The 22,891-nt window shown below is 41.2% G+C and overlaps 1 protein-coding gene across 11 annotated transcripts in view; it reads right to left on the bottom strand.

Annotated features, from left to right (window-relative positions):
- LOC105469019 (G-patch domain containing 8) overlaps positions 1 to 22,891 on the bottom strand; it is a 105,686-nt gene that overhangs the window by 12,322 nt on the left and 70,473 nt on the right. For 9 of the 11 annotated variants that reach the window (XM_011719531.2, XM_071083256.1, XM_071083259.1 and 6 more), the window contains 2 exons: positions 17,615 to 17,758; positions 13,021 to 13,057 (listed from right to left, as the gene is read on the bottom strand). In XM_011719531.2, coding sequence (XP_011717833.2) covers positions 13,021 to 13,057; positions 17,615 to 17,758 — 181 coding nt within the window. The remainder of the gene's footprint in view (positions 1 to 13,020; positions 13,058 to 17,614; positions 17,759 to 22,891) is intronic. The other 2 variants (XM_011719539.2, XM_011719571.2) reach the window with 1 other exon arrangement.

Below are 22,891 nucleotides of genomic sequence, written 5' to 3' on the forward strand. Positions count from 1 at the left end.
AACATATATATGTGTACATACACACAGACTGACATAGTAATCCCACCTAGAAAAATGGAACTACCTGTATTTCTTCTAGAAAAATGGTTCCAGAACTTTGGAAAAGACCATTGTGGTACAAAAAGCAGTCCTGTTTCCATGAGCCCTTATTTTGGGGGAAGTTCAAGTAATGAACAGCTGGCAAAACTATTACTGCCCATAATTAAGAATTTTTTTTTTGAGACGAAGTCTCTGTTGTCCAGGCTGGAGTGCAGTGGCGCGATCTTGGCTCACTGTAGCCTCCGCCTCCCAGGTTTAAGCAATTCTCATGCCTCAGCCTCCCAAGTAGCTGGGATTACAGGCATGCACCCCTATGCTTGGCTAATTTTTATATGTTTAGTAGAGACGAGGTTTCACCATGTTGGCCAGGGTGGTCTTGAACTCCTGGTCCCAAGTGAACTACCTGCCTCGGCCTCCCAAAGTGCTGGGATTACAGGCATGAGCAACCACACCCAGCCCACAATTAAGATTTTTATAAAACCACTTCAAGATAAAGGATCAACTATTTTAAATAAATATGAATAAATATGAATTCTAATTTCATCCTCCTGAGGGGAATGGGGCAGAAAGAAAAGGCTTATCAGGTCTATTATATGATTACCTTTGGCCACAAACCTAGTTTTTTCTTCCCCAAACACGTAACAGGCTCTCTAACCAAGATTTATATAGAATATAATGTTCTTCTCATATCTGCCATTTTCTCTTTTTTTTTGAGACAGAGTTTTAATGTCGCCCAGGCTGGAGTGCAGTGGTGTGATGATCTTGGCTCACTGCAACCTCTGCCTCCTGGGTCCAAGCAATTCTCCTGCCTTAGCCTCCCGAATAGCTGGGACTACAGGTGCCTGTCACCACGCTCGGCTGAGTAGAGATGGGGTTTCCCCTTGTTGACCAGGCTGGTCTTCAATTCCTGACCTCAGGTGATCCGCCTGCCTCGGCTTCCCAAAATGATGGGATTACAAGGCATAAGCCACTGCACCCAGCCTGCCATCTCTCTAGCCACCTGCTAAGACTGGAAAATTTCCCCATGCCATTTCCTCCCCTCTTACAAATATTTCATTACTTTTAGGAAGCATTTTTCAAACTACAAGACACTGTCCAAAAGAACAATCATTTAATCAAAGTATGGAGTCCCCAGGCTGAGTCAAGATTAGGCTTTCCATTCAGCAGCCACTTTGTACAACCCTGAAGTTGAAGGAACAGGACCATGTCCACATCATGCTGAGGACATCCTATCTCAAGTTCCTACCACAGGAACATGGTTGGAGGCAGAGACGGAAGAAGATAGGATGATGCAATAAAACGAATCTAAACTGCAGGCTCCCTCTGGGCAAATCCTAAGAATACCCTACAAAGCTTAGGAAAGGCTCCCAATATCACATTTACAAATTTTACAGTCAAGTCTGCAGTCTCAAAAGCAGAATTGAGAACCCCAGAATTCTAACCCCAACCTTAAGAGACAGGACTCAGCAAACCCTATCAAACTGAGTATGTATACTTGTGGTTTCTTTCAGACGAGGACATTCTGTTCTGGCGACTTTTTTTTTTTTTTTTAAAGAGACAAGGTCTCACTTTGTTGCCCAGGCAGGAGTGCTGGGGCTATTCACATGTGTGATTCCACTACTGATCAGCATGGGAGTTTTGACCTGCTCTGTTTCCGACCTGAACCGGTTCACCTCTCCTTAGGAAGCTTCGTTGGTCCCCCGCTCCTGGGAGTTCATCACATGATGCCGAACTTAGTGCAGACACCCAATCAGCACAGCGCACTATAGCTCAGAACTCTCGGGCTCAAGTGATCCCCCCAGCCTCAGCCTCCCAAGAAGCCAGGACTATAGGCATGCACCACTACGCCCAGCCAAGACATGGGTTATAAGGTTCATATTTTCCTTTACCTAGAATGCCTAACTCCAAGTGTCTCCTGTCTACTCAAGGTCAAACTAAATTCTTACAGTCTCCACTGATCCTTCAAAACAGGGGACTGTTCTTTCTGAACTGTCCCTAGTGGTGCTTTGTCATATCGTTCACCTAGCAGCTATTGTATTTTGTTCTCTGACCAGTTATTCCTGTCTTTTAAAAAGGCAGTATGTGTAAAGCTTCAGAGTCAGAAAGCTTGGGTTCAAATCCATTAATTAACTAGCCAATCCACTTATTACTAGATGATTTCACCTCTCTGAGTTCCAGCTCCCTCATTAAAAAACAGGGCTACCTATCTACAGATTTACAAGATTAAATGTCAAAATAAATGTAAAGCATTTAATAAGTCACAAGTGTTCAATACTGCCTTCCCTCTGTGTGGGGCAGGGACTACAGCTTATCTTTATAATCAACCCCGCAGTATACAAAACAGCACTAAGTCTACAGAGGGCATCTGGTAAATGTCCAGTGAATAATTCAGTTCAAACATTAGATCCTTCGTTTTTCCTCAAATAAATTTTTCTACCATTTGTAGGAAAGCTTGATATAAAGTATTCTCATATCTTTATTAGGGACATATTAAAGTTATATAATATGGTCCTCCTAGCTACCACTCCAGATACCCCTTATTTCTAGACAGAATTGGGCCAAATGGCAAAAGATGCTGGCCAGAAACTTCTCAGCTTCCTACCTAAAAAGTAATTTCTATAAAGGCACAAGGACCTAATCAGTCAGGTTTTCCAAAATTGCCTATTTTATTCCAAAAGGCTACCAATGTCTGGCTCATTTGTTACGGAATACCCATGTGAAATTCTGTGAAGTGTACCTATACTTTTCTCTTAAATTCTAAAGAGGAACACAACTTTAGATAATTTCTTCAGGTGAGAATAGAGCAACATGCCTGCCTATGAGAGAAGAGGCAGAGTTCACAAGACCAAACACTGCAGATATGTCATCAATCTCTTGTCAAAGTCTGAGCAAATTCCATACCATACACAAAAATTCAAGTTAGACTCCAAACTGGGACATTCTAATTTAAATGGATTTGATTATCCATTTAAGCTGACTCAAAAGCTATGAGATGTACTTATCTCTGAAAATTACACAATATGCTTTCTGAAGAGCTGCTAATAAATTAGCTTATTTTATTGAACTACTAATGGTATTAACAAAAATTTAAGCCACATAACACATTTTTAGTTGGGAAATATCTTAATTCAAGAAAAGGAGACTGAACCCCACCGGAAATGAAAAGATATGAAGATCTTGTTTTCCTGAAAAATCAACAGCATTTTTCCACAATAGTATACATTTGCAGCACAGTACAGAATGGAAGGAACATTTCCCACAGATCCTTAATCACATGGTGGCTGGGATTTCCATTACACTTAGCAGAAGACCAGTAGAAAGGCAAGACCCTAACAAATGATCCAGTACTTGAAGTATCCATCCACATTAACTGTGGCTCTTTGGGTAAAAAACCACTCTAAATGGAAATGACATTCCAGTTCTTTTTTTTTTTTTTTTTTGAGACGGAGTCTCCCTCTGTGGCCCAGGCTGGAGTGCAGTGGCGCAATCTCAGCTCACTGCAAGCTCCGCCTCCTGGGTTTACGCCATTCTCCTGTCTCAGCCTCCCGAGCAGCTGGGACTACAGGTGCCCGCCACCTCGCCCGGCTAGTTTTTTGTACTTTTTAGTAGAGACGGGGTTTCACCGGGTTAGCCAGGATGGTCTCGATCTCCTGACCTCGTGATCCGCCCGTCTCGGCCTCCCAAAGTGCTGGGATTACAGGCTTGAGCCACCGCGCCCGGCCGACATTCCAGTTCTTAAAACACAACTTAAACAGCATTATATTGGCAGAAATATGTTTTACTGTGGACACAAAGTATTGCTCTACTATCGCTGAAAAGATTAAGCCAAAGAAATGAGAATCAGGTAAATCTGAATGTGGATTATAAATGTGCAGAAAAGGTACACCCCAACAGCCACCCACTTCTCTTTAAGTGTAGATTTCAAGAGCAGAAACATTCTGCTCTCAGTGTCTATTAAAACAAGGCAACTATGGCAACTGGGCTTTGCAGATCATCCGTAAAATGGCTCTCAAGAAATACGGCTTCCTTCTATAGTGGTTAGAACTTTTAAAATAGTCATCATTCTGTCAATAGTGAAGACCAACAGTGTTCCTGCTCAATTGTGATTGAGTTGAATAAGACACATATTTCTTCACAGTGCTCTCTAACAACAAAAGATAATACAAGGGTTTAACAAAATCTTTTTTTGTATCTTTTAGTGCTATGCTTCTCTCTTCCATCAAAATAAAATTTGACACTAGGAGTTTATATTTGATGGAGTATACTCTACTAAGAATAATTCTGATTACTATCTTTCTCAAGTATTTAAAATTGATTATCTACATTTAAAGAATAAAACCCATTTTTCTCATGTAAAGGGATTTCAGGCATCAGAAAACAGGCAGAATTTAGGGCAGAATATTTTGTATTGCCACTAAAATCCCATGTTCTACATTTACTCAGCTCTGAAGAGAAAACTTGATTTTGTCTCTTTAGGGTCTAAAGATTATCCATGGCATCTTTCCCTCACCAGATAGCAACTCTGTTCTCCCAACAGGGACTGAGGCTTAGTCTTTCTTTGTAACTAACTATGCAACATACACATAGTTGTCTATGGCACAAAAGAGATGCTCAGTAAATATTTATCAAACTGGGTTGTGGCTCATGCCTGTACTCTCAACACTTTGGGAGGCTGAGGTAGAAGGATCGCTTGAGGACAGGAGTTCAAGACCAGTCTGGGCAACATAGCCAGACTGTCTCCATAACAAAAATTTTTTTTTTTTTTGAGATGGAGTTTCACTCTTGTTGCCCAGGCTAGAGTACAATGGCGCAATCTCGGCTCACCGCAACCTCGTCTCCCAGGTTCAAGCGATTCTCCTGCTTTAGCCTTCCGAGTAGCTGGAATTACAAGCATGCGCCACCACGCCCAGCTAATTTTTGTATTTTTAGTAGAGACAGGGTTTCTCCATGTTGGTCAGGCTGGTCTCAAACTCCTGACCTCAGGTGATCTGCCCACCTTGGCCTCCAAAAGTGCTGGGATTACAGCCATGAGCCACCGTGTCCGGGCAAAAAAAATTTTTTTAATTAGCTGGGTGCAGTGGTATGTGCTTGTAGTCCCAGCTATATGGGAGGCTGAGGCAGGAGGACTGCTTGAGTTCAAGGTCACAGTGAGCTATGATTGTGCCACTGTACTCCAGCCTAGGTGACAGAGCAAGAACCTTTTTGTATTTCATTTTTTTGAGACAGAGTCTCCCTCTGTTACCCAGGCTGGAGTGCAGTGGCAGAATTTTGGCTCACCACAACCTCTGTCTCCTGAGTTCAAGCGATTCTCGGGCCTCAACCTCCCGAGTCGCTGGGACTACAGGTGCATGCCACCACACCTGGCTAATTATTTATATTTTTAGTAGAGACGGAGTTTCACCATGTTGGCCAGGTTGGTCTTGAACTCCTGACCTCAAGTGATCCACCTGCCTCGGCCTCCCAAAGTGCTGGGATTACAGGCATGAGCCACCGCACCCAGCTGAACCTGTCTTAAAACAAAACAAAACAAAACAAAACAAAACAAAACGTGTTGTATCTCCACCACTATTTCTGTCTAAGGATAATCTGGCCTTCTTCAAACCTCAACTACTCCTTTTCCTCTTATGTCAATGGTCCTGCATACCAAAATCACAGCCTCTTCTCCTCACTGTTTTATTTCCCCCTCCCTCTACAAAAAAACATTAATATCTGTCTCCTCCCCTTCCTAACTGAAGTAATCATGCTGTAGTTGTTGCTTGCGCAGGTCACCCTAATTCATGTCTCAGTGTTTAATGTTTATGGATGAGATCACCCAAGAAGATATCACCAGGTGGTAGGTAAGAGAAAAGACCAGGAGAGAATATAGAATATTTCATTATTAAACTACCCAGCAAAAGAAGATTATAGATGAATGGTTAGGAAAAGCCACGTTACTGAACATTAGATGTAAATTCTTTCTTTTACCATATGCCTATTAGTAAGTGATGAAAATTAATTTTATTCAGTAAGAAAAAAACAAGTATTTGGTAACAGAGAAAATTAGATACTAATGCCAATTACAGATAGTGAAAAATAAATACAAATTATTTTTATCCTTATTTTTGAGAGAGTCTCCCTCTGTCACCCAGGCTGGAGTGCAGTGGCGTGATCTCAGTTCACTGCAACCTCTGCCTCCCACGTTCAAGTGATTCTCGTGCTTCAGCCTCTCAAGTAGCTGGGATTACAGGTGCCACCACCATGCCCGGCTAATTTTTTGTGTTGGGATTATAGGCGTGAGCCAATGTGCCCGGCCCAAATTCTTTTTTTTTCTTGAGACACAGCCTCACTTTGTTGCCCAGGCTGGAGTGCAGTGGCATGATCTTGGCTCACTGCAACCTCTGCCTCCTGGGTTCAAGTGATTCTCCTGCCTCAGCCTCCTGAAAAGCTGGGACCACAAGCGCATGCCACAACACTGGGCTAACTTTTTTCTTTGGAGACGGAGTCTCGCTCTTTTGCCTGGAGTGCAGTGGTGTGATCTCAGCTCACCGTAGCCTCCGCCTCCTGGGTTCTAGCAATTATCCTGCCTCGGCCTCCTGGGTAGCTGGGATTACAAGCACGTGCCACTACGCCTGGCTAATTTTTGTATTTTTAGTAGAGATGGGGTTTTGTCACGTTGGCCAGGCTGGTCTCAAATTCCTGACTTCAAGTGATCCGCCCGCCTTGGCTTCCCAAAGTGCTGGGATTACAGGTGTAATCCCACTGTAATCCCAGGAGCCACCGCACCCGGCCAGGCCAAATAGTTGGATATCAAATTTGTCATAAAATTACCATGTTTTGCTATTTTCAGGAATTCAGCAAAATGCCTTAAAAGTATGGTATATATTCTTTTTTTTTTTTTTTTTTTTTTTTTTTGAGACGGAGTCTCGCTCTGTCACCCAGGCTGGAGTGCAGTGGCCGGATCTCAGCTCACTGCAAGCTCCTCCTCCCGGGTTCACGCCATTCTCCTGCCTCAGCCTCCCAAGTAGCTGGGACTACAGGCGCCCGCCACCTCACCCGGCTAGTTTTTTGTATTTTTTTTTTAGGAGAGACGGGGTTTCACCGTGTTAGCCAAGATGGTCTCGATCTCCTGACCTCGTGATCCGCCCGTCTTGGCCTCCCAAAGTGCTGGGATTACAGGCTTGAGCCACCGCGCCCGGCCTGGTATATATTCTTTAACAGCACCAAGTATGCCTGCTTTAAGGCATTTAGGTATATATACATGAACATATACATATACACGTACATATGTATATGTACTATATATTTTCATCACCACTACCACCATGAAAACTTAAGCTGGTTAATGAGGTTTTAAAAATGACTTAGAGATATAATTCATATACCCTAAAATTTACTCCACCCCCTTTTGGAGACAGGGTTTTGTTTTGTCACAGAACTGGAGAGCAGTGGCATAATCAGAGCTCACTGCAGCCTCGACCTCCCAGGCTCAAGTGATCCTTCCCACCTCAGCCTCTCAAATTGCTGGGACTACAGATGCACTCCATCATGCCTGGCTAATTTATTTTTATGTTTTGTAGAGACAGGATCTCCATATGTTGCCCAGGATAGTCTCAAACTCCTGGGATCAAGGGATCCTCCTGTCTTGGCCTCCCAAAGTGCTGGGATTACAGGCGTGAGCCACTGCTCCTGGCCCAAATTCACACATCTAAAGTGTCAAATTTAGTGGGTTTTAGTACATTCTTAGAATTGTGCAGCTATCACCACTATCTAATTTTAGAACATTTTCATTACTCCCAAAAGAAACCTCATACCCATAAGCAGTTACTCACCATTTCCTCTCTGCCTAGCCCTAGGAATCTACTAATCTGCTTTCTGTCTCTATACATTTGTTTATTCTAGACTTTTCATATAAATAATACGATATGGGGTCTTTTGTGACCAGCTTCTTTCACTTAGCATACTATTTTCAAGATTCATGCATGTTGTATATACCAATAAGTCTTTCCTTTTTATTGCTGAATAATATTCCATTGTCCAGATGTATCACATTTTATCCATTTACCAGCTGATGGACATTTGGGTTATTTCCCTTTTTGGCTATTATGAATAATGCTGCTATAAACATTTTTGTGCAAGTTCTTGTGTGGACATATGTTTACACTTCCCTTGGGTATATACTAGTAATATGGTAACTTTGTATTTAATGTTTCGAGGAAGTGTCAAAAACTTTTCCACTATCTTTTCACTATCTCATTAGCAATGTAGCAGGGCTCCAATTTCTTGATATCTTCTCCAACACTTTGATAGTGTATCATTTTTATTTTAGCCATCCTAGTGGGTATGAAATGGTATACATAAATTTTGTGGTTTTGTGGATAATGAGTTTTAAGTATACAGGTGGTTGAGTATCCTGTATTTGAAATACTTAAAACTAGAAGTGTTTTAGATCTTAGAAGCTTTTTTAGATTTTAGAGTATTTCATTGTATATTTACTGCTTAAGCATCCCAAATCTGAAAACCCAAAAAGCTCCAATAAGTATTTCCTTTGAGTGTCATGTTGGCATTCAAAAACTTTTGGATTTTGGAGCATTTTCGATTTTAATTTTTTGAATTTGGGATGCTCAATCTGTATTTACATAGCTAGCACTCCAAGAACATATCTGGGGACAAAGATTTGCCCCATAGGTAAAATCTGAAGGCAGATAAGTCACAAGAGCTGCTTGGGTTCAAAGCAAATGGCACAGCAACAACCCAGTTCAGAGCTCTCTTTACAGTACTGTCACTAAAGAACTTATTACTTAGGTTGCTTTAACTTTTCAGACTACAATAGAACAAAGAGTCTAATCCCAGAATCTCTACCACAGTGCATCACTGTGATAAATAAAGTGTAAGGGGCAGAAAGGTTGAAACTGTAGAACAAAAGTAAGGCAGAATCATTTTTAGTCAACTGGGATTGAGTGCCAAGATGAAGAACAGTTAGAAATACATAACAAGAGAATGCCTGGTTTACATGGCAACATTAGGGTCCTGAAGCATCTGTTTGAGGGTTACCCCGAATCACAAAAGCAGACAGCTCGCTCCTCTAAGCAGAAGGGGATTTTTTCAACAGTTTTTGTTTTTGTTGTTTTTGAGACAGAGCCTCACTCTGTTGCCTAGGCTGGAGTATAGTGGCACTATATTGGCTCACTGCAACCTCTGCCTGCTGGGTTCAAGCAATTCTCCTGCCTCAGCCTCCAAGTAGCTAGGATTACAGGCGTGTGCCACCACTCCCGGCTAATTTTTAAAATATTTTTAGTAGAGATTGGGTTTCACCATGTTGGCTGGGCTGGTCTCGAACTCCTCACCTCACGTGATCCACCCACCTCGGCCTCCCAAAGTGCTGGGAATACAGGAGTGAGTCACCACGCCTGGCCTTCAGCAGATTTTTTCAAGGTTACCTATGTTGAGATTGCTGGGTATAAGTTTACCCCCAACATAAGCAGAGGAGGGTGAGTACATAAGATTTAACAGATGAAAAGGCATGAAACATGCTAAAGTTTTGGAAGACTGGCCAAATGATGTCAATTTTCTTATTACGCAAAACAGACCCCAAGAAAATGGTATGAATAGTGGTATAAAGTACCACTGAACCCAACACTTTCACTCTCTGCTATAGGTTATTACAATAAAACTACAACATGTTCAAGTGCTGAGATGCACTCCTTTCTTCAAACCTGTGTTGTTTCTTTCTTTTTTTTTTGAGATGGAGTCTCACTCCGTCGCCCAGGCTGGAGTGCAGTGGCCGGATCTCGGCTCACTGCAAGCTCCGCCTCCCGGGTTTACGCCATTCTCCTGCCTCAGCCTCCCAAGTAACTGGGATTATAGGCGCCTGCCACCACGCCCGGCTAGTTTTTTGTATTTTTTAGTAGAGACGGGGTTTCACCGTGTTAGCCAGGATGGTCTCGATCTCCTGACCTCGTGATTCGCCCGTCTCGGCCTCCCAAAGTGCTAGGATTACAGGCTTGAGCCACCGTGCCCGGCCCCTGTGTTGTTTCTTAAAGCATAATCTCTTAAGAGAACTATGCTGTTTAAGTAATATATGTTACCGGGTAATGAAACAGTCAACTAAGAGTAAATAATCCTGTCAAAAAGCAGTTGCAAACAGTTTAGACAAAGGTAACTAAATCATGTATTAATAGATTATATTCTGTACAAATCAGAATACAGTCACTGGTGGCTGCTAGAGGCTTCATCTGTTTTAGTTCTGCTATTTAAAGCTCAGGGAACTACTGCTTTTGTTCACGACTGAAACAGACCTTGGAATTAAATAAGACTTTAGTCCTTTTAGAAAATGTAAAAAGTATAGGAATTTTTATACTAAAGGTATTTTAGCAGAAAGAAGAGGGAGGCTAAAAGCATCTTCCTCTGACTGAGACACTGAATCCTACAGGTAAAGGAATTTTTTTTTTTTTTTTTAGACAGGCCTTGCTCAATATATTACCCAGGCTTGAGTGCAGTGGCATGATCTTGGCTCACGGCAATGTCCACCTCCTGGGCTCAATAAAACGATCTTCCTGAGGATTTCTAAATTTCTGTTCCTTGGTAATGTATGTTATTGTGTAATGAAACCATCAAGTAAGGGTAAGTAATCTTGTCAAAAAGCAGATGCAAACAGTTTAGACAAGGTCAATCCTGTCAAAAAAGCAGTTGCAAACAGTTTAGACAAAGTTAACTAAATCATGTATTAATAGATTCAGCCCCTCCAGTAGCTGGGACCACAGGCAACTGCAACCACATCCAGCTAATTTTGGGGGGGATTTTTTTATAGAGACCAGGTTTTGCCATGTTGCCCAGGCTAGTCTCGAACTTCTAGGCTCAAGTGATCTGCCCGTCTCAGTCTCCTAAAGTGCTGGGATTACAGGTATGAGCCATCACGCTTGGCCTAAAGAATTTCTGAAGATGCTTTACAGTACCAGATTTTGATAATCTGGATCAGACTACCAGAGATTGAAATCGCAAGGAAGTTGGTACCAAGACTATTAGCAAGGAGGCAGCTTTTCAATGTGCCAGTTTCCCAGTATCAGTCAGAAGCCATGGGAAACTGTGTGGGAAGGAAGGAAAAGCATAGGCCTGAATCATAAATTTAAATGTTTACAGGAGTTTGGCAGGTAACATAATGAGTCACACAGATTGGAGTAAGAGAAAAGATGAAGTGGAGATCACAGCTAGTTGGAGAATGAGCAAAGAGATGGCCACTGTTCAGCTTTAGTCAACTGTTATGTTGAAATGTAGGCCCAATGTTGTCTGATAATTTTAACTTTTCAAGATAAGCCAAAGCCTAAATTATGTAAAATCCAATTTTTAAAATTTGGGAATCAACTGAAATTAAAAAGGGAAAAACTAACAACGTGAAGGTCAGATAAAATATATCTGTGAGATAATTTGTGACCTCTAGCTTATGTACTAGAAGGACCTTTAGTAGCACAAACAAGAGGCTAAGACTGGAAGAAAAATCCTGAGTAGGTAACAAGGTACAAAGGAAGCAGCCAAAAAGAGAGAAAGAGAGAAAAGAAAAGAAAAAGAGGAAGGAAGGAAGGGAGGAAGGGAGGGAGGGAGGGAGGACTGACTATAAAGGTGGTGCTGCTATTAATTTACTTTTGGGAAACAATATTCTTTGGAGTTTGAATTTTAGGCCTCTTGAAATGCTAAAGAAAATGATTCCACTGTCATATCCATTAGCAGACAAATTTTTAAAAAAGATATGCAAAATAAGGAGGCAAGGAGGTAGGGATAGAAAAATCTGTAGTTTCAAATTTGTCTGTAACTTATACTAAGCCAACAAAGGTAGGAGATGATCAGTGCTAATGTCTTTTTTTTTTTTGAGACGGAGTCTCGCTCTGTCACCCAGGCTGGAGTGCAGTGGCATGATCTCGGCTCACTGCAACCTCCACCTCCCGGATTCAAGCAATTCTCCTGTCTCAGCCTCCCTCCCCAGTAGCTGGGACTACAGGTGCGTGCTGCCACGCCCAGCTAATTTTTTTATTTTTTATTTTTATTTTTATTTTTTGAGGCGGAGTCTGGCTCTCTTGCCCAGGCTGGAGTGCAGTGGCCGGATCTCAGCTCACTGCAAGCTCCGCCTCCAGGGTTCACGCCATTTTCCTGCCTCAGCCTCCCGAGTAGCTGGGACTACAGGCGCCCGCCACTTCGCCCGGCTAGTTTTTTGTATTTTTTAGTAGAGACGGGGTTTCATTGTGTTAGCCAGGATGGTCTCAATCTCCTGACCTCGTGATCCGCCCGTCTCGGCCTCCCAAAGTGCTGGGATTACAGGCTTGAGCCAGCGCGCCCGGCCAATTTTTGTATTTTTAGTAGAGATGGGGTTTCACTATGTTAGCCGGGACGGTCTTTATCTCCTGACCTTGTCAGATCCGCCAACCTCGGCCTCCCAAAGTGCTGGGATTACAGGCGTGAGTCACGGCGCCTGGCTAATCAGTGCTAATGTCTATTGAGCATTCAGGTGTATCAGAATTAACTCATATAAAAAGAAATCATACATTGGGTTTCTTCAGAAATGGAAAGGCCTACTCTTAGAGATTTCAAAATGTAGAGATTTCAAAATGTATTAACATCGATCACTTGAAAACTAGGGTTAAACTACTGAAAAGAGCCAAAATACCTAATCAGCTTCTGTATCTCTGAAGATTAAGCTGGGTCTTAATATTTTTGTGTTAATGACTCTTTATAAAATCTTGGAAAATCTGAGAAAAACTAGTGAAGAGAAAGAGGCACATAACACCCCCACATCCCGTCAGGAAACAAACAACCCAAACCTTGAATGAAGGTGACCATATAGCTCCTTTTGGAGAGATTATTTGTGCCTATTTAAGGGAAGGGTATGTTTAGGATCCTGCCTCTACTATAGTTTACTACTAACATAATACATTATTTCTCTGAAAAATATTAATGGTGAAAATCTGATAGAAGATGCAAACTAGGGATTGCTAATACAGGGTTGAAAGTACTTACCTATTATCTCAGATTCATAATAATCCTGTGTGCCTTCCTGGAAGACAAGACAGGGTGTCTTTATGATTTTAGAGCATGAATTTGGAAAAATGGTAGGTCCATTTGTATGTTAAGTTCATGTCCATCAAAGAGGAATGAAAAATATGTCCTTCCTCCTGTTAGGGGTTATTTGGCTGTGTTGTACCAAGGTCAATTCAAGATTCCTTAGAAATTCTTTTTTTAAAATTCTCTGAGACAGGGTCTTGCTCTGTCACCCAGGCTAGGGTATAGTGGCATGATCACAGCTCACTGCAGCCTCAAACTCCTGGGCTCAAGCGACCCTCCTGCCTCAGCCTCACAAGTAGCTAGGACTTACACTACATGTGCGTGTCACCACATCAGGGTATTTAAATTTTTTTATTTTTTTTTTAAGAGACACAGAGTCTTGCTCTGTCACCCAGGCTGGTGTGCAGTGACACAATCATAGCTCACTGCAGCCTTGAACTCCTGGCCTCAAGAGATCTTCCTGTCTCAGCCTCAGCTGGGATTACAGGCATCAGCCACTGCACCCAGTGGGTTCATCAGACATTCCAAGTTCAGGGAAGAGACGAATTATGAAAAATTTAGTGCTGTGCTTCTTTTGTTTATGTATTTATAGCATTCTGTTTTGAGATCCTACTGTTTGTATTACAACAGCAGTATGAAGAAAGGTGAAAAAGCCTACCTTTCAAGCAAATGAAGAACATTTCACCGAAACACAAAACAAAAACCAAACTTGTACTACATGGTTTTTTTTAATACATAAGATGAGCTTTTGATTAAGATGAAGAAATAAACTCACATGCATTCATTCATCATACCAGCTAAAGATTTTTCCTAGACCAGGGTTCATAGATATATATTCTGTATTAGTGAATAGGCAGTCCATGAGTTCTCCACGGGTAACCCCTAATTTTGTATTTTTATTTTGATGATACTCTAAAAAAGAGTAATAAGTGAATATTCTGGATCATCTAGATGAGCACTTTATAAATGTTTACAATATAACTGGGGACGTAAAATGACAGTAATTTATTTGTACTAAGGTTAAATGATACCACAATATCATATATATACATAAAAGTTTTTAATTAATTCTGATGGAACAGGGTTTTCAACCGCAGCACTATTAACTGCCATTTTGCCTCTTTGTTTCAAGGGTCTTTCCTGTGCATTGTAAGATGTTACCAGCATCGCTGGCCTCTACCTACTAGATGCCAGTAGTATCACACCCTTATTGGGACAACCAAAAATGTACAGAGACTTTGCCAAGTGCCTCCAGAGTCACAAAATCTCCCTAGTTTGAGAGCGAATGCAATAGAGAAAAGTGGTGGGAGAGCTGAGGTAACACAAGGTGTGCAGGAGAATAAACATGTCAAATTCAAATGAACCAAAGATGTAACAATTTCTACTACATTCAGGTTGAGGACAGTGTCACTAAAACATTATCATATATCACATTAATGTTGTCAATGTAAATTTTATTACATTGTAAATCTGTTTTGCTTTAGTTTTTTTCCCTTAAAAGGCAAGTTTATACGTTATTCAAATTTGAATTATACTTTTTCCTGGTTTACTTTTTTCTTTATTTTTGAGATGGAGTCTTGCTCTGTCACTTAGGCTGGAGTGCAGTGGCGCCATCTTGGCTCACTACAGCCTCCGCCTCCCGGACTCAAGCAATTCTCCTGCCTCGAGTAGCTGGGACTACAGGCACATGCCACCACACCTGGCTAATTTTTTTGTATCTTTAGTAGAGATGGGGTTTCACCAAGTTGGACAGGCTGGTCTTGAACTCCTGACCTCAACTGATCTGGCTGCCTTGGACTTCCAAAGTGCTGGGATTATAGTGCATGAGCCACCACTCCTGGCCTATTTTTTTCTAGTTAAAACTTTCTTCTTCATTACAAAGATTAGCCGGGCGTGGTGGCGCATGCCTGTGATTCCAGCTTCGCGGGGGACTGAGACAGGAGAATCACTTGAACCTGGGAGGCAGAGGTTGCAGAGAGCCGAGATTGCGCCATTGCACTTCAGCCTGGGCAACAAGAGTGAAACTCCATCTCAAGAAAAACAAACAAAAAAAACCCTTTTTTTTCTCTTTTTTTGAGACGGAGTCTTGCTCTGTCACCCAGGCTGGAGAGCAGTGGCACGATCTTGGCTCACTGTAACCTCTGCCTCCCGGGTTCAAGTGATTCTCTTGCCTCAGCCTCCTGAGTAGCTGGGATTACAGGTGCCCGCCAAGATGCCCTGCTAAGTTTTTTGTATTTTCAGTGGAGACAGGGTTTCACCATGTTGGCCAGGCTCGTCTTGAACTCCTGACCTCAGGTGAACTCCACCTCAGCTTCCCAAAGTGCTGCGAGCCACCGCACCTGGCCTTTTTTCTAGTTAAAATAGTGTGTATCCTTTTCTTTCTTTCTTTTTTTTTTTTTGAGACAGGGTCCTGCTCTGTCACCCAGGCTGGAGTGCAGTGGCATGATCTTGCTTCACCGCAAAATCCGCCTCCCAGGTTCAGGCAATTCTCGTGCCTCGAACCCCGAAGTAGCTGGGATTACAGGCGTGTACCACCATGTCCGGCTAATTTTTGTAGTTTTAGTAGAGACAGGGTTTTGCTATGTTGGTCAGGCTGGTCTCGAACTGGCCTCATGTGATTCTGTCCACCTCGGCCTCCCAAAGTGCTGGGATTATAGGCGTGAGCCACTGCACCTGGCCTAACCTTTCTAAATGTCCTTTTTCTGCCTAAAGTATCTTTTCTGTTAATATATCACAGATATTTCTTGATTGAAAAAATTCTCAAGAGCCCCAAAACTTGGGTATATACTTAGATACTAAATGTCTTAATTAAATAAAAATAACCTGAAAGAGTTTTTTATTTATTTTGTTTTTTTTGAGACAAGGTCTTGCTCTGTTGCCCAGTGTGAAGTTCAGTGGCATCATCATGGCTCACTGCAACTTCAAACTCTTGGGCTCAAGCCATTCTAACACCTCAGCCTCCGGAGTAGCTGGGATCACAGACATGTGCCACCACACCCAGCTAATTACATTTTTTGTAATTAGCTTAGATTGGGGGGCGGGTCTTGTACATTACTCAGGTGGTCTCGAACTCCTGGGCTCAAGTGATCCTCCTGCCCTGGCTTTGCAAAGTGCTGCGATTACAGGTGTGAACAGCCGTGCCTGGCCTGAAATTTTTAAATTATAAATAGATTGAAAAACTGGAAAAGGTCCTGGATAGAAGTATTCACTGTTGCATTTTTCTTTCCTGAAAAATGAGTCTTTGAAAGAGTAAAAAAGTAACTGCCAGTATAGCTTGTCTATATATATATATGCTCTATAAATTTCTCTTCTTCAAATCAAGCAAAGTTGACAATATATTAAGAGAACATTCACGGCCGGGAGCAGTGGCTCACACCTGTAATCCCACTGCATTCCAGCATGGGAGAAAGAGCAAAACTCCGTCTCAAAAAAAAAAAAAAAAAAAAAGAATGTCCAAAGGTGTGTAGTAAGTTGAAAAGCTGTCTTGCATATAAGTCCATTAGTGTAGAAGAATCTTAAATTGGTTAGGTATGGCTAAATGTGGGAGACTGTTCCAAAAAAATATAATACCACAACCAGCTTACAATTTCTCCCTGTTCTAGGAAGAATAAGACTTGGTCAAAGATTGCCTTTTACCTGTGCACTGCAATCTTTTGGTTGGCTGGAAGACGAAAGTTAAAAAAATCTTAGTTCAACAAGTCCAGCTTAAGAGATATCATTCCAGTGTTCATACATTTACAAGTTTAACAAAGACAACTATTGTACCCCCCAAAGACCTAGTAAGTTATGTTAAAGTCACCCAAGATCAAACGGCTTGAAATTCTTTAATAAGCCAGAACTGTCCTATAGGTGTAACAATTTATATTCCCTTTCTAAACTCTCCCAGGGTTTTGCCTTCTTCTGTATACCAGTAACTAGTTAAGTACAATTTTCTCTTCTAAAATGATGAGGTGGCAGCCGGGGGGGTGAAGACTGCAAAGAAAGTGTAATTCATTTATCAGCTCTTCAACATGCAGCATCAGAGTTTTTTGTTAAAGTTAAGAGAGCATCTAATCTTATTTTCCTTCTCAAAATTTATCTAACTTCCAAGGTATACTGAATAACAAAATGACTTAATAATAGAAAACAGTAGCCAATAAACATGAACTCTAATGTAGGGAAGTTGAAAATAACACAGTCTGCTGAATAACTCTTCAAAGTTTAACACGTTAGGAAAAGAGAAGAAATGGAAACAAAGCTCCCAGTGACCCTCGGCTGAATTACAAAATTAAATAAAAACTTAGAAATTAATAAAAGGCAAAAACATTATGTAAGATTTACAAAACACAATTCGTCAAATAGTGTATATGTGGGAGTGGTGGGCTGGAGGGGGTGTCTATGCCAGGATTTCTGCCACTGAAAAAATAAAGTGTGGTGGACGACTGCACATAAAGATTGGCAGACACAAGAAATTACAGACACCAAGTTTTTGGGGGTATACTCATAAAACTCAATTGTTGTAACAATAGATAGGTACCTTCTTCTCTGTTTGCAAGTAACTACAACTCACCTGCTTGTGTGCATGATCATAGGAGTTGATATGGTTATCGAATTCCTGATGTTTCTGATATTGCTTATCACAGAGTTCACAGTAAAAGTTGGCTCTGAGGTCTTCCAAGGCTTTGGCAATTGCCTTCTCTTTGTCAACATAATCCTGCAAGAACCATGAAATACAAACAAAAAATGAACTTGATAAAACTTTAAGTGAATGTTATAAAGAAAACAGTCATCTGAGAAGACAAAAAAGAGCTTTTCATAATATTTAGTGGTACCAGTAAAAGCTGGATGAAACACAAGTGGTACTTTGGTGGGTAATTCATGTGTCATTGTACTAACAATTGTCTTCAAATAAACAAATGTTTAAAAGGACTAATGATGCTCAACTGATAAGTATAATGCAAATATTCCAAAACTCCCAAAAAGTCTGAAATCTGAAATACCTTTGGTCTCAAGCATTTTGGATAAGGGATACAAAACCTGTATTAATATTCTAGTTTTCAGACACTAAGGCAAAAAGCATTACCTGAGTCTGTAGCCAATGATGGAGTTAAATATTCTATGGTCATTCTACATATAAGCTGCACTGCTTGGAAAGCCAACCCACAGATATGTGTTATCTGCTGGTCTTAGCGAGATTTAAAACTGTGGGACTCTTACATGGGAGAGGAGCTTGGAGAAAAACAACAACAAAAAAAAACTGTGTGACTGACTAAAAGGCAATCCAATTTGCCTCATCAGTTTCACTTAAAAACTAGACATCAAAAGACATCTCAAAAAGAAAAACAGAGAAAAAAATTAAAAGATACCTCAAAGCAAGTTGAGTATATTCATTTGCTAATGTCGCACAGAAGGATGAGAAAGGGAGAGGAATGCTAAGTGACTACTTGCTTGACTTTTAGAGCAGGGTAGATGCGTTACTTTCAGAATGAGCAACTCCTTCTAGCAGATTGACCTAAAAAAGATAAGTCTTATCTCAAAGACTGTATCTACAGTTTCAAAGCAGCTCTATCATCTCCCACAAGAGCTACTTAATCAGTAAGCAAGAAAAGGTTGTATTTTCTGGAGTGGCAGTACTGAACTAATTTGGATAGACTTATTAAAACTGCAAAGTGAGTATGTATAGCACATTGTTATTTTTGCCCTATCTAATCCTTCACATTAATTTTCTTTGAGAGTTCCGGACAGTTTCATGTTGTCTGGCTGTTAAACAACTTGTGGCTTTTTTGCCAGGCTGGAGTGCAGTGCAGTTCATGGCTCACTGCAGTCTCCACCTACTGGGCTCAAGCAATCTTCCCACCTCAGCCTCCTAAGTATCTAGGCGTTTACCAGCAAACCTAGCTAACTTTTGTATTTTTTGTAGAGATGAGGTCTCACTATGCTGTCAAAGCTGGTCACGAACTCCTGGGCTCAAGTGATCCTCCCACCTTGGCTTCCCAAAGGGCTGACATTACAGGTGTCAGCCACCACACGTGGCTGCAACTTTAAGCAACAAAACTAGAGTTCCTGGTATGAATGTAGCAGTATAAGAAAACAGCTTTGATTTTCTTCTTGGGTATCATAAAAACAAAATTATGAATTAAAACAACCCAACCAACAGCATTCAGAAGAACTGGGCAATAGGTATGATCTGGAGAATGAAAAACATGCAGAAGGAAAGTTAAGCTCTTTATAGAATCCGAATGAGGGAAATGTAGTAGAAGCCACACAAGGCAAAGTTAAGCAATATCAAAAAAGCCAAAGGTGGCAATTTCAGAAAATAGTAAAACATATATCCTGTACATAAAAGGATCCTCCGAAGTGAATATACCTACATCTCTTGCACTCATCAAGAATTTCTGAGATCTGCGAAGAACAAAGGGATGAACTTGGGTTAGCGGGGATGTGGAAACATGCAGTACAAAGAATGCACATAGAGAAAAGCAAAAAGTTCTGCCCAATTGTGGCAGATCTAAGAAAAGGCTGAGGCCGGGTGCGGTGGCTCACGCCTGTAATCCCAGCACTTTGGGAGGCCGAGGCAGGTAGATGGCTTGAGCTCAGGAGTTCAAGACTAGCCTGGGCAACATAGTGAAACCCCGGCTCTATCAAAAATACAAAATATTAGCCGAGCATGGTGTCATTTGCCTTTGGTCCCAGCTACTTGAAAGGCTGAGGAGGGAGGATCACTTGAGCCTGGGAAGTGGAGGTTGCAGTCAGCCAAGATTGCGCCACTTCACTCCAAACTAGGTGACAGAGTGAGAACTTGTCTCAAAAAAAAAAAAAAAAAAAAAAAAAAAAGGGCTATCAACACATGATCACTAAAGGAAGATCCACTCAACTACACAGGACAAGAAAGTGTGACAATGAAAATGGTCTCAGAACAGTCAGTGACAATCAATAGTGTAGTAAAGTTCTTGAATCTTAAAGATAGACTCCTTTCAGCAGCTATGCAAAAACAATCAAGGAGGGGAAGATCAGGCCAGCCTTTGATCTCTTCAACCACACACACACACACACACACACACACACACACACACACTCTCACACTCACACTCTCTCAATTCCAGAAGACAGTGGTACAAAAATACTACAAGATATCTAAGGAAATAATTAACTTAGGATTTTATATGTATCTTTCAAATACAGGGGATACACACATGTATATATAGTTATACATATGTGTACATATATACACACATATACATAAGTTGATAATTTTAAGTTGTAATTGCCTAAATTAATATTACTATTCTTATTTTTTTGAGACAGCATCTTGCTCTATTGGCCAGACTGGAATGCAATTATAGTTCACAGGAGCTTCGATCTCCTGGGCTCAATTAATCCTCCCACTTTGGCCTTCTGAGTTGCTAGGACCATACGGGCATGCCACCGTGCCTGGCTAATATTTGTATTTTTCGTAGAGACAAGGTTTCATCATGGTGCCCAGGCTGGATGTAAATTATTTTTATAGGCTTATGTTTATATAAAATACATATGTATATAAATAATTCAAGAAATACTGTTTGCACAACTACGTTTAAATAAGTTAATAAGGTACAAACTTCAGAAATAATAGGAAAAAACTCAGCAAAAGAACTGGCAGATTGCTTCAAAACCATTTACCCCTATAACTAAGGTTAAAAGAAATAGGGCTACTAAAGTATAGACATATAACTATAGCATATACATATAACTATTTATGTTATACGCTGTCAGAAAATAGAAATGATATGAATAATAAAAAACTGGGTGGGCAAGCAGAAGCAAATAGGAATTTGAGTTTGCTTACTGCTGCAAACTCAAGAGAAGTTAAAAGAACTTTACAAAACATGAAAATTATCAAGTAATAGAAGTATTGTACATAATATATTAAATGGTATGAAGTCACATACTAAGAAGGGCCATTTTACTTATTAACATTATATGATAGAGTTTTTAAAATGGAAGAGGAAAGAAGAGAAAACAAGCTAGTTTTTTATTGCTTACAGTATGAAAATAATGGACGCTCAAACATGGATAATTTTATTAAGTTATAAAGGTAACTAGAACAACAAATATAATCCATCCTATATCCATCCATCCATCCATCCATCCATCCATTTATTTCCCACTTTGAGACCACATAATAACTTAAAAAATAAAATAGGCCGGGCGTGGTAGCTCATGTCTGTAATTCCAGCACCTTGGGAGGACAAGGCAGGCAGATCGCCTGAGCTCAAGAGTTTGAAACCAGCCTGGGCAACATGGTGAAACCTCATCTTTATCAAAAATACAAAAAATTAGCTAGGCGTGGTGGTGTAGGCCTGTAGTCCCATTTACTTGGAAGGCTGAGGAAGTCCTTCAAAAAGTACTCGTAGGCTGGGCACGGTGGCTCACTCCTGTAATCCCAGCACTTTGGGAGGCCGAGGCGGGTGGATCACCTGAGGTCAGGAGTTTGAGACCAGCCTGACCAACGTGATGAAACCCTGTCTCTACTAAATATACAAAAATCAGCCAGGCATGGTGGTGAGCACCTGTAATCCCAGCTACTCGGGAGGTTGAGGCACGAGAATCACTTGAACCTGGGTGGTGGAGGTTGCAATGAGCTAAGTTCGCGCATTGCACTCTGGCCTGGGCGACACAGCGAGACTTCATCTCAATTGAAAAAAAAAAAAGTACTTGTACTTGTAGAGGCCAGGCATAGTGGCTCACACCTGTAATCCCAGCACTTTGGGAGGTTGACGTGGGTGGACAGTTTGAGCCTAGGAGTTCAAAACCAGCCTGGGCAACATGATGAAACTCTGTCTTTAAAAAATATATAAAAATTAGCTGGGTGTGGTGGCATACACCTGTAGCCCCAGCTGCTTGGGAGGCTGAGGTGGGAGGATCGCTTGAGTCCAGGAGGTCGAGGCTGAAGTAAGCTGTGATCACTGCCACTGCACTCCTAGGTGACACAGTGAGATCCTGTCTCAAATAAACAATACTCACATAATATTTACACAGACAAAAAGTCCATTATAGGCTACAGAAGAAACTATAATTAAAAAGTCAGAAATGAAGAAGTAATACACACAACATATAAACACAGTATAATACAGCTAAGAGTTAACAAAAAAATTTAAAAGACCCTTCCATGAATCTGAAACTGCAGAATTTTAAGGGAAAAAAGGATAATGACAACATTATATAGAGAGTAAAGTATATTGCTTTAAGAAGTTAAGCCGATGTGTATTCCCTGAACACAGGTTTAACCCCTTACAGCAATGGAAACAAAATAAATAAAAGTCACACTCTGGAGAAACTCTCGTATATACATACACATATACAAGAAAACATTATTCCACTTATATAAAGTTAAAAAACATGTAAAACTAGGCCAGGCGGTGGCTGATGCCTGTAACCCCAGCACTCTGGAAGGCCAAGGCGGGTGGATCACCTGAGGTCAGGAGTTTGATACCAGCCTGGCCAACATGGTGAAACCCCGTCTCTACTAAAAATACGGGAAAACAAACAAACAAACAAACAAAAAAACCCAGCTGGGCATGGTGTCACACGTCTGTAATCCCCTACTTGGAAGGCTGAGGCACAAGAATTGCTTGAACTCAGGAGGTGAAGGCTGCAGTGAGCTGAGATCGTGCCAGTGCACCCCAGCCTGAGCAACAGAGTAAGACTCTGTCTTAAAAAAAAAAAAAAAATTAGCTGGACGTGGTGGTGCATGCCTGTAATCCCAGCTACTTGGGTGGCTGAGGCATGAGAATTGCTTGAACCCGGGAGGCAGAGGTTGCAGTGAGCCGTTGTGCCACTACACTCCAGCCTGGGCGACAGAGCAAGA

The sequence above is a fragment of the Macaca nemestrina genome, chromosome 17 (assembly GCF_043159975.1).
Source record: "Macaca nemestrina isolate mMacNem1 chromosome 17, mMacNem.hap1, whole genome shotgun sequence".
NCBI classification, from domain to species: domain Eukaryota; kingdom Metazoa; phylum Chordata; class Mammalia; order Primates; family Cercopithecidae; genus Macaca; species Macaca nemestrina.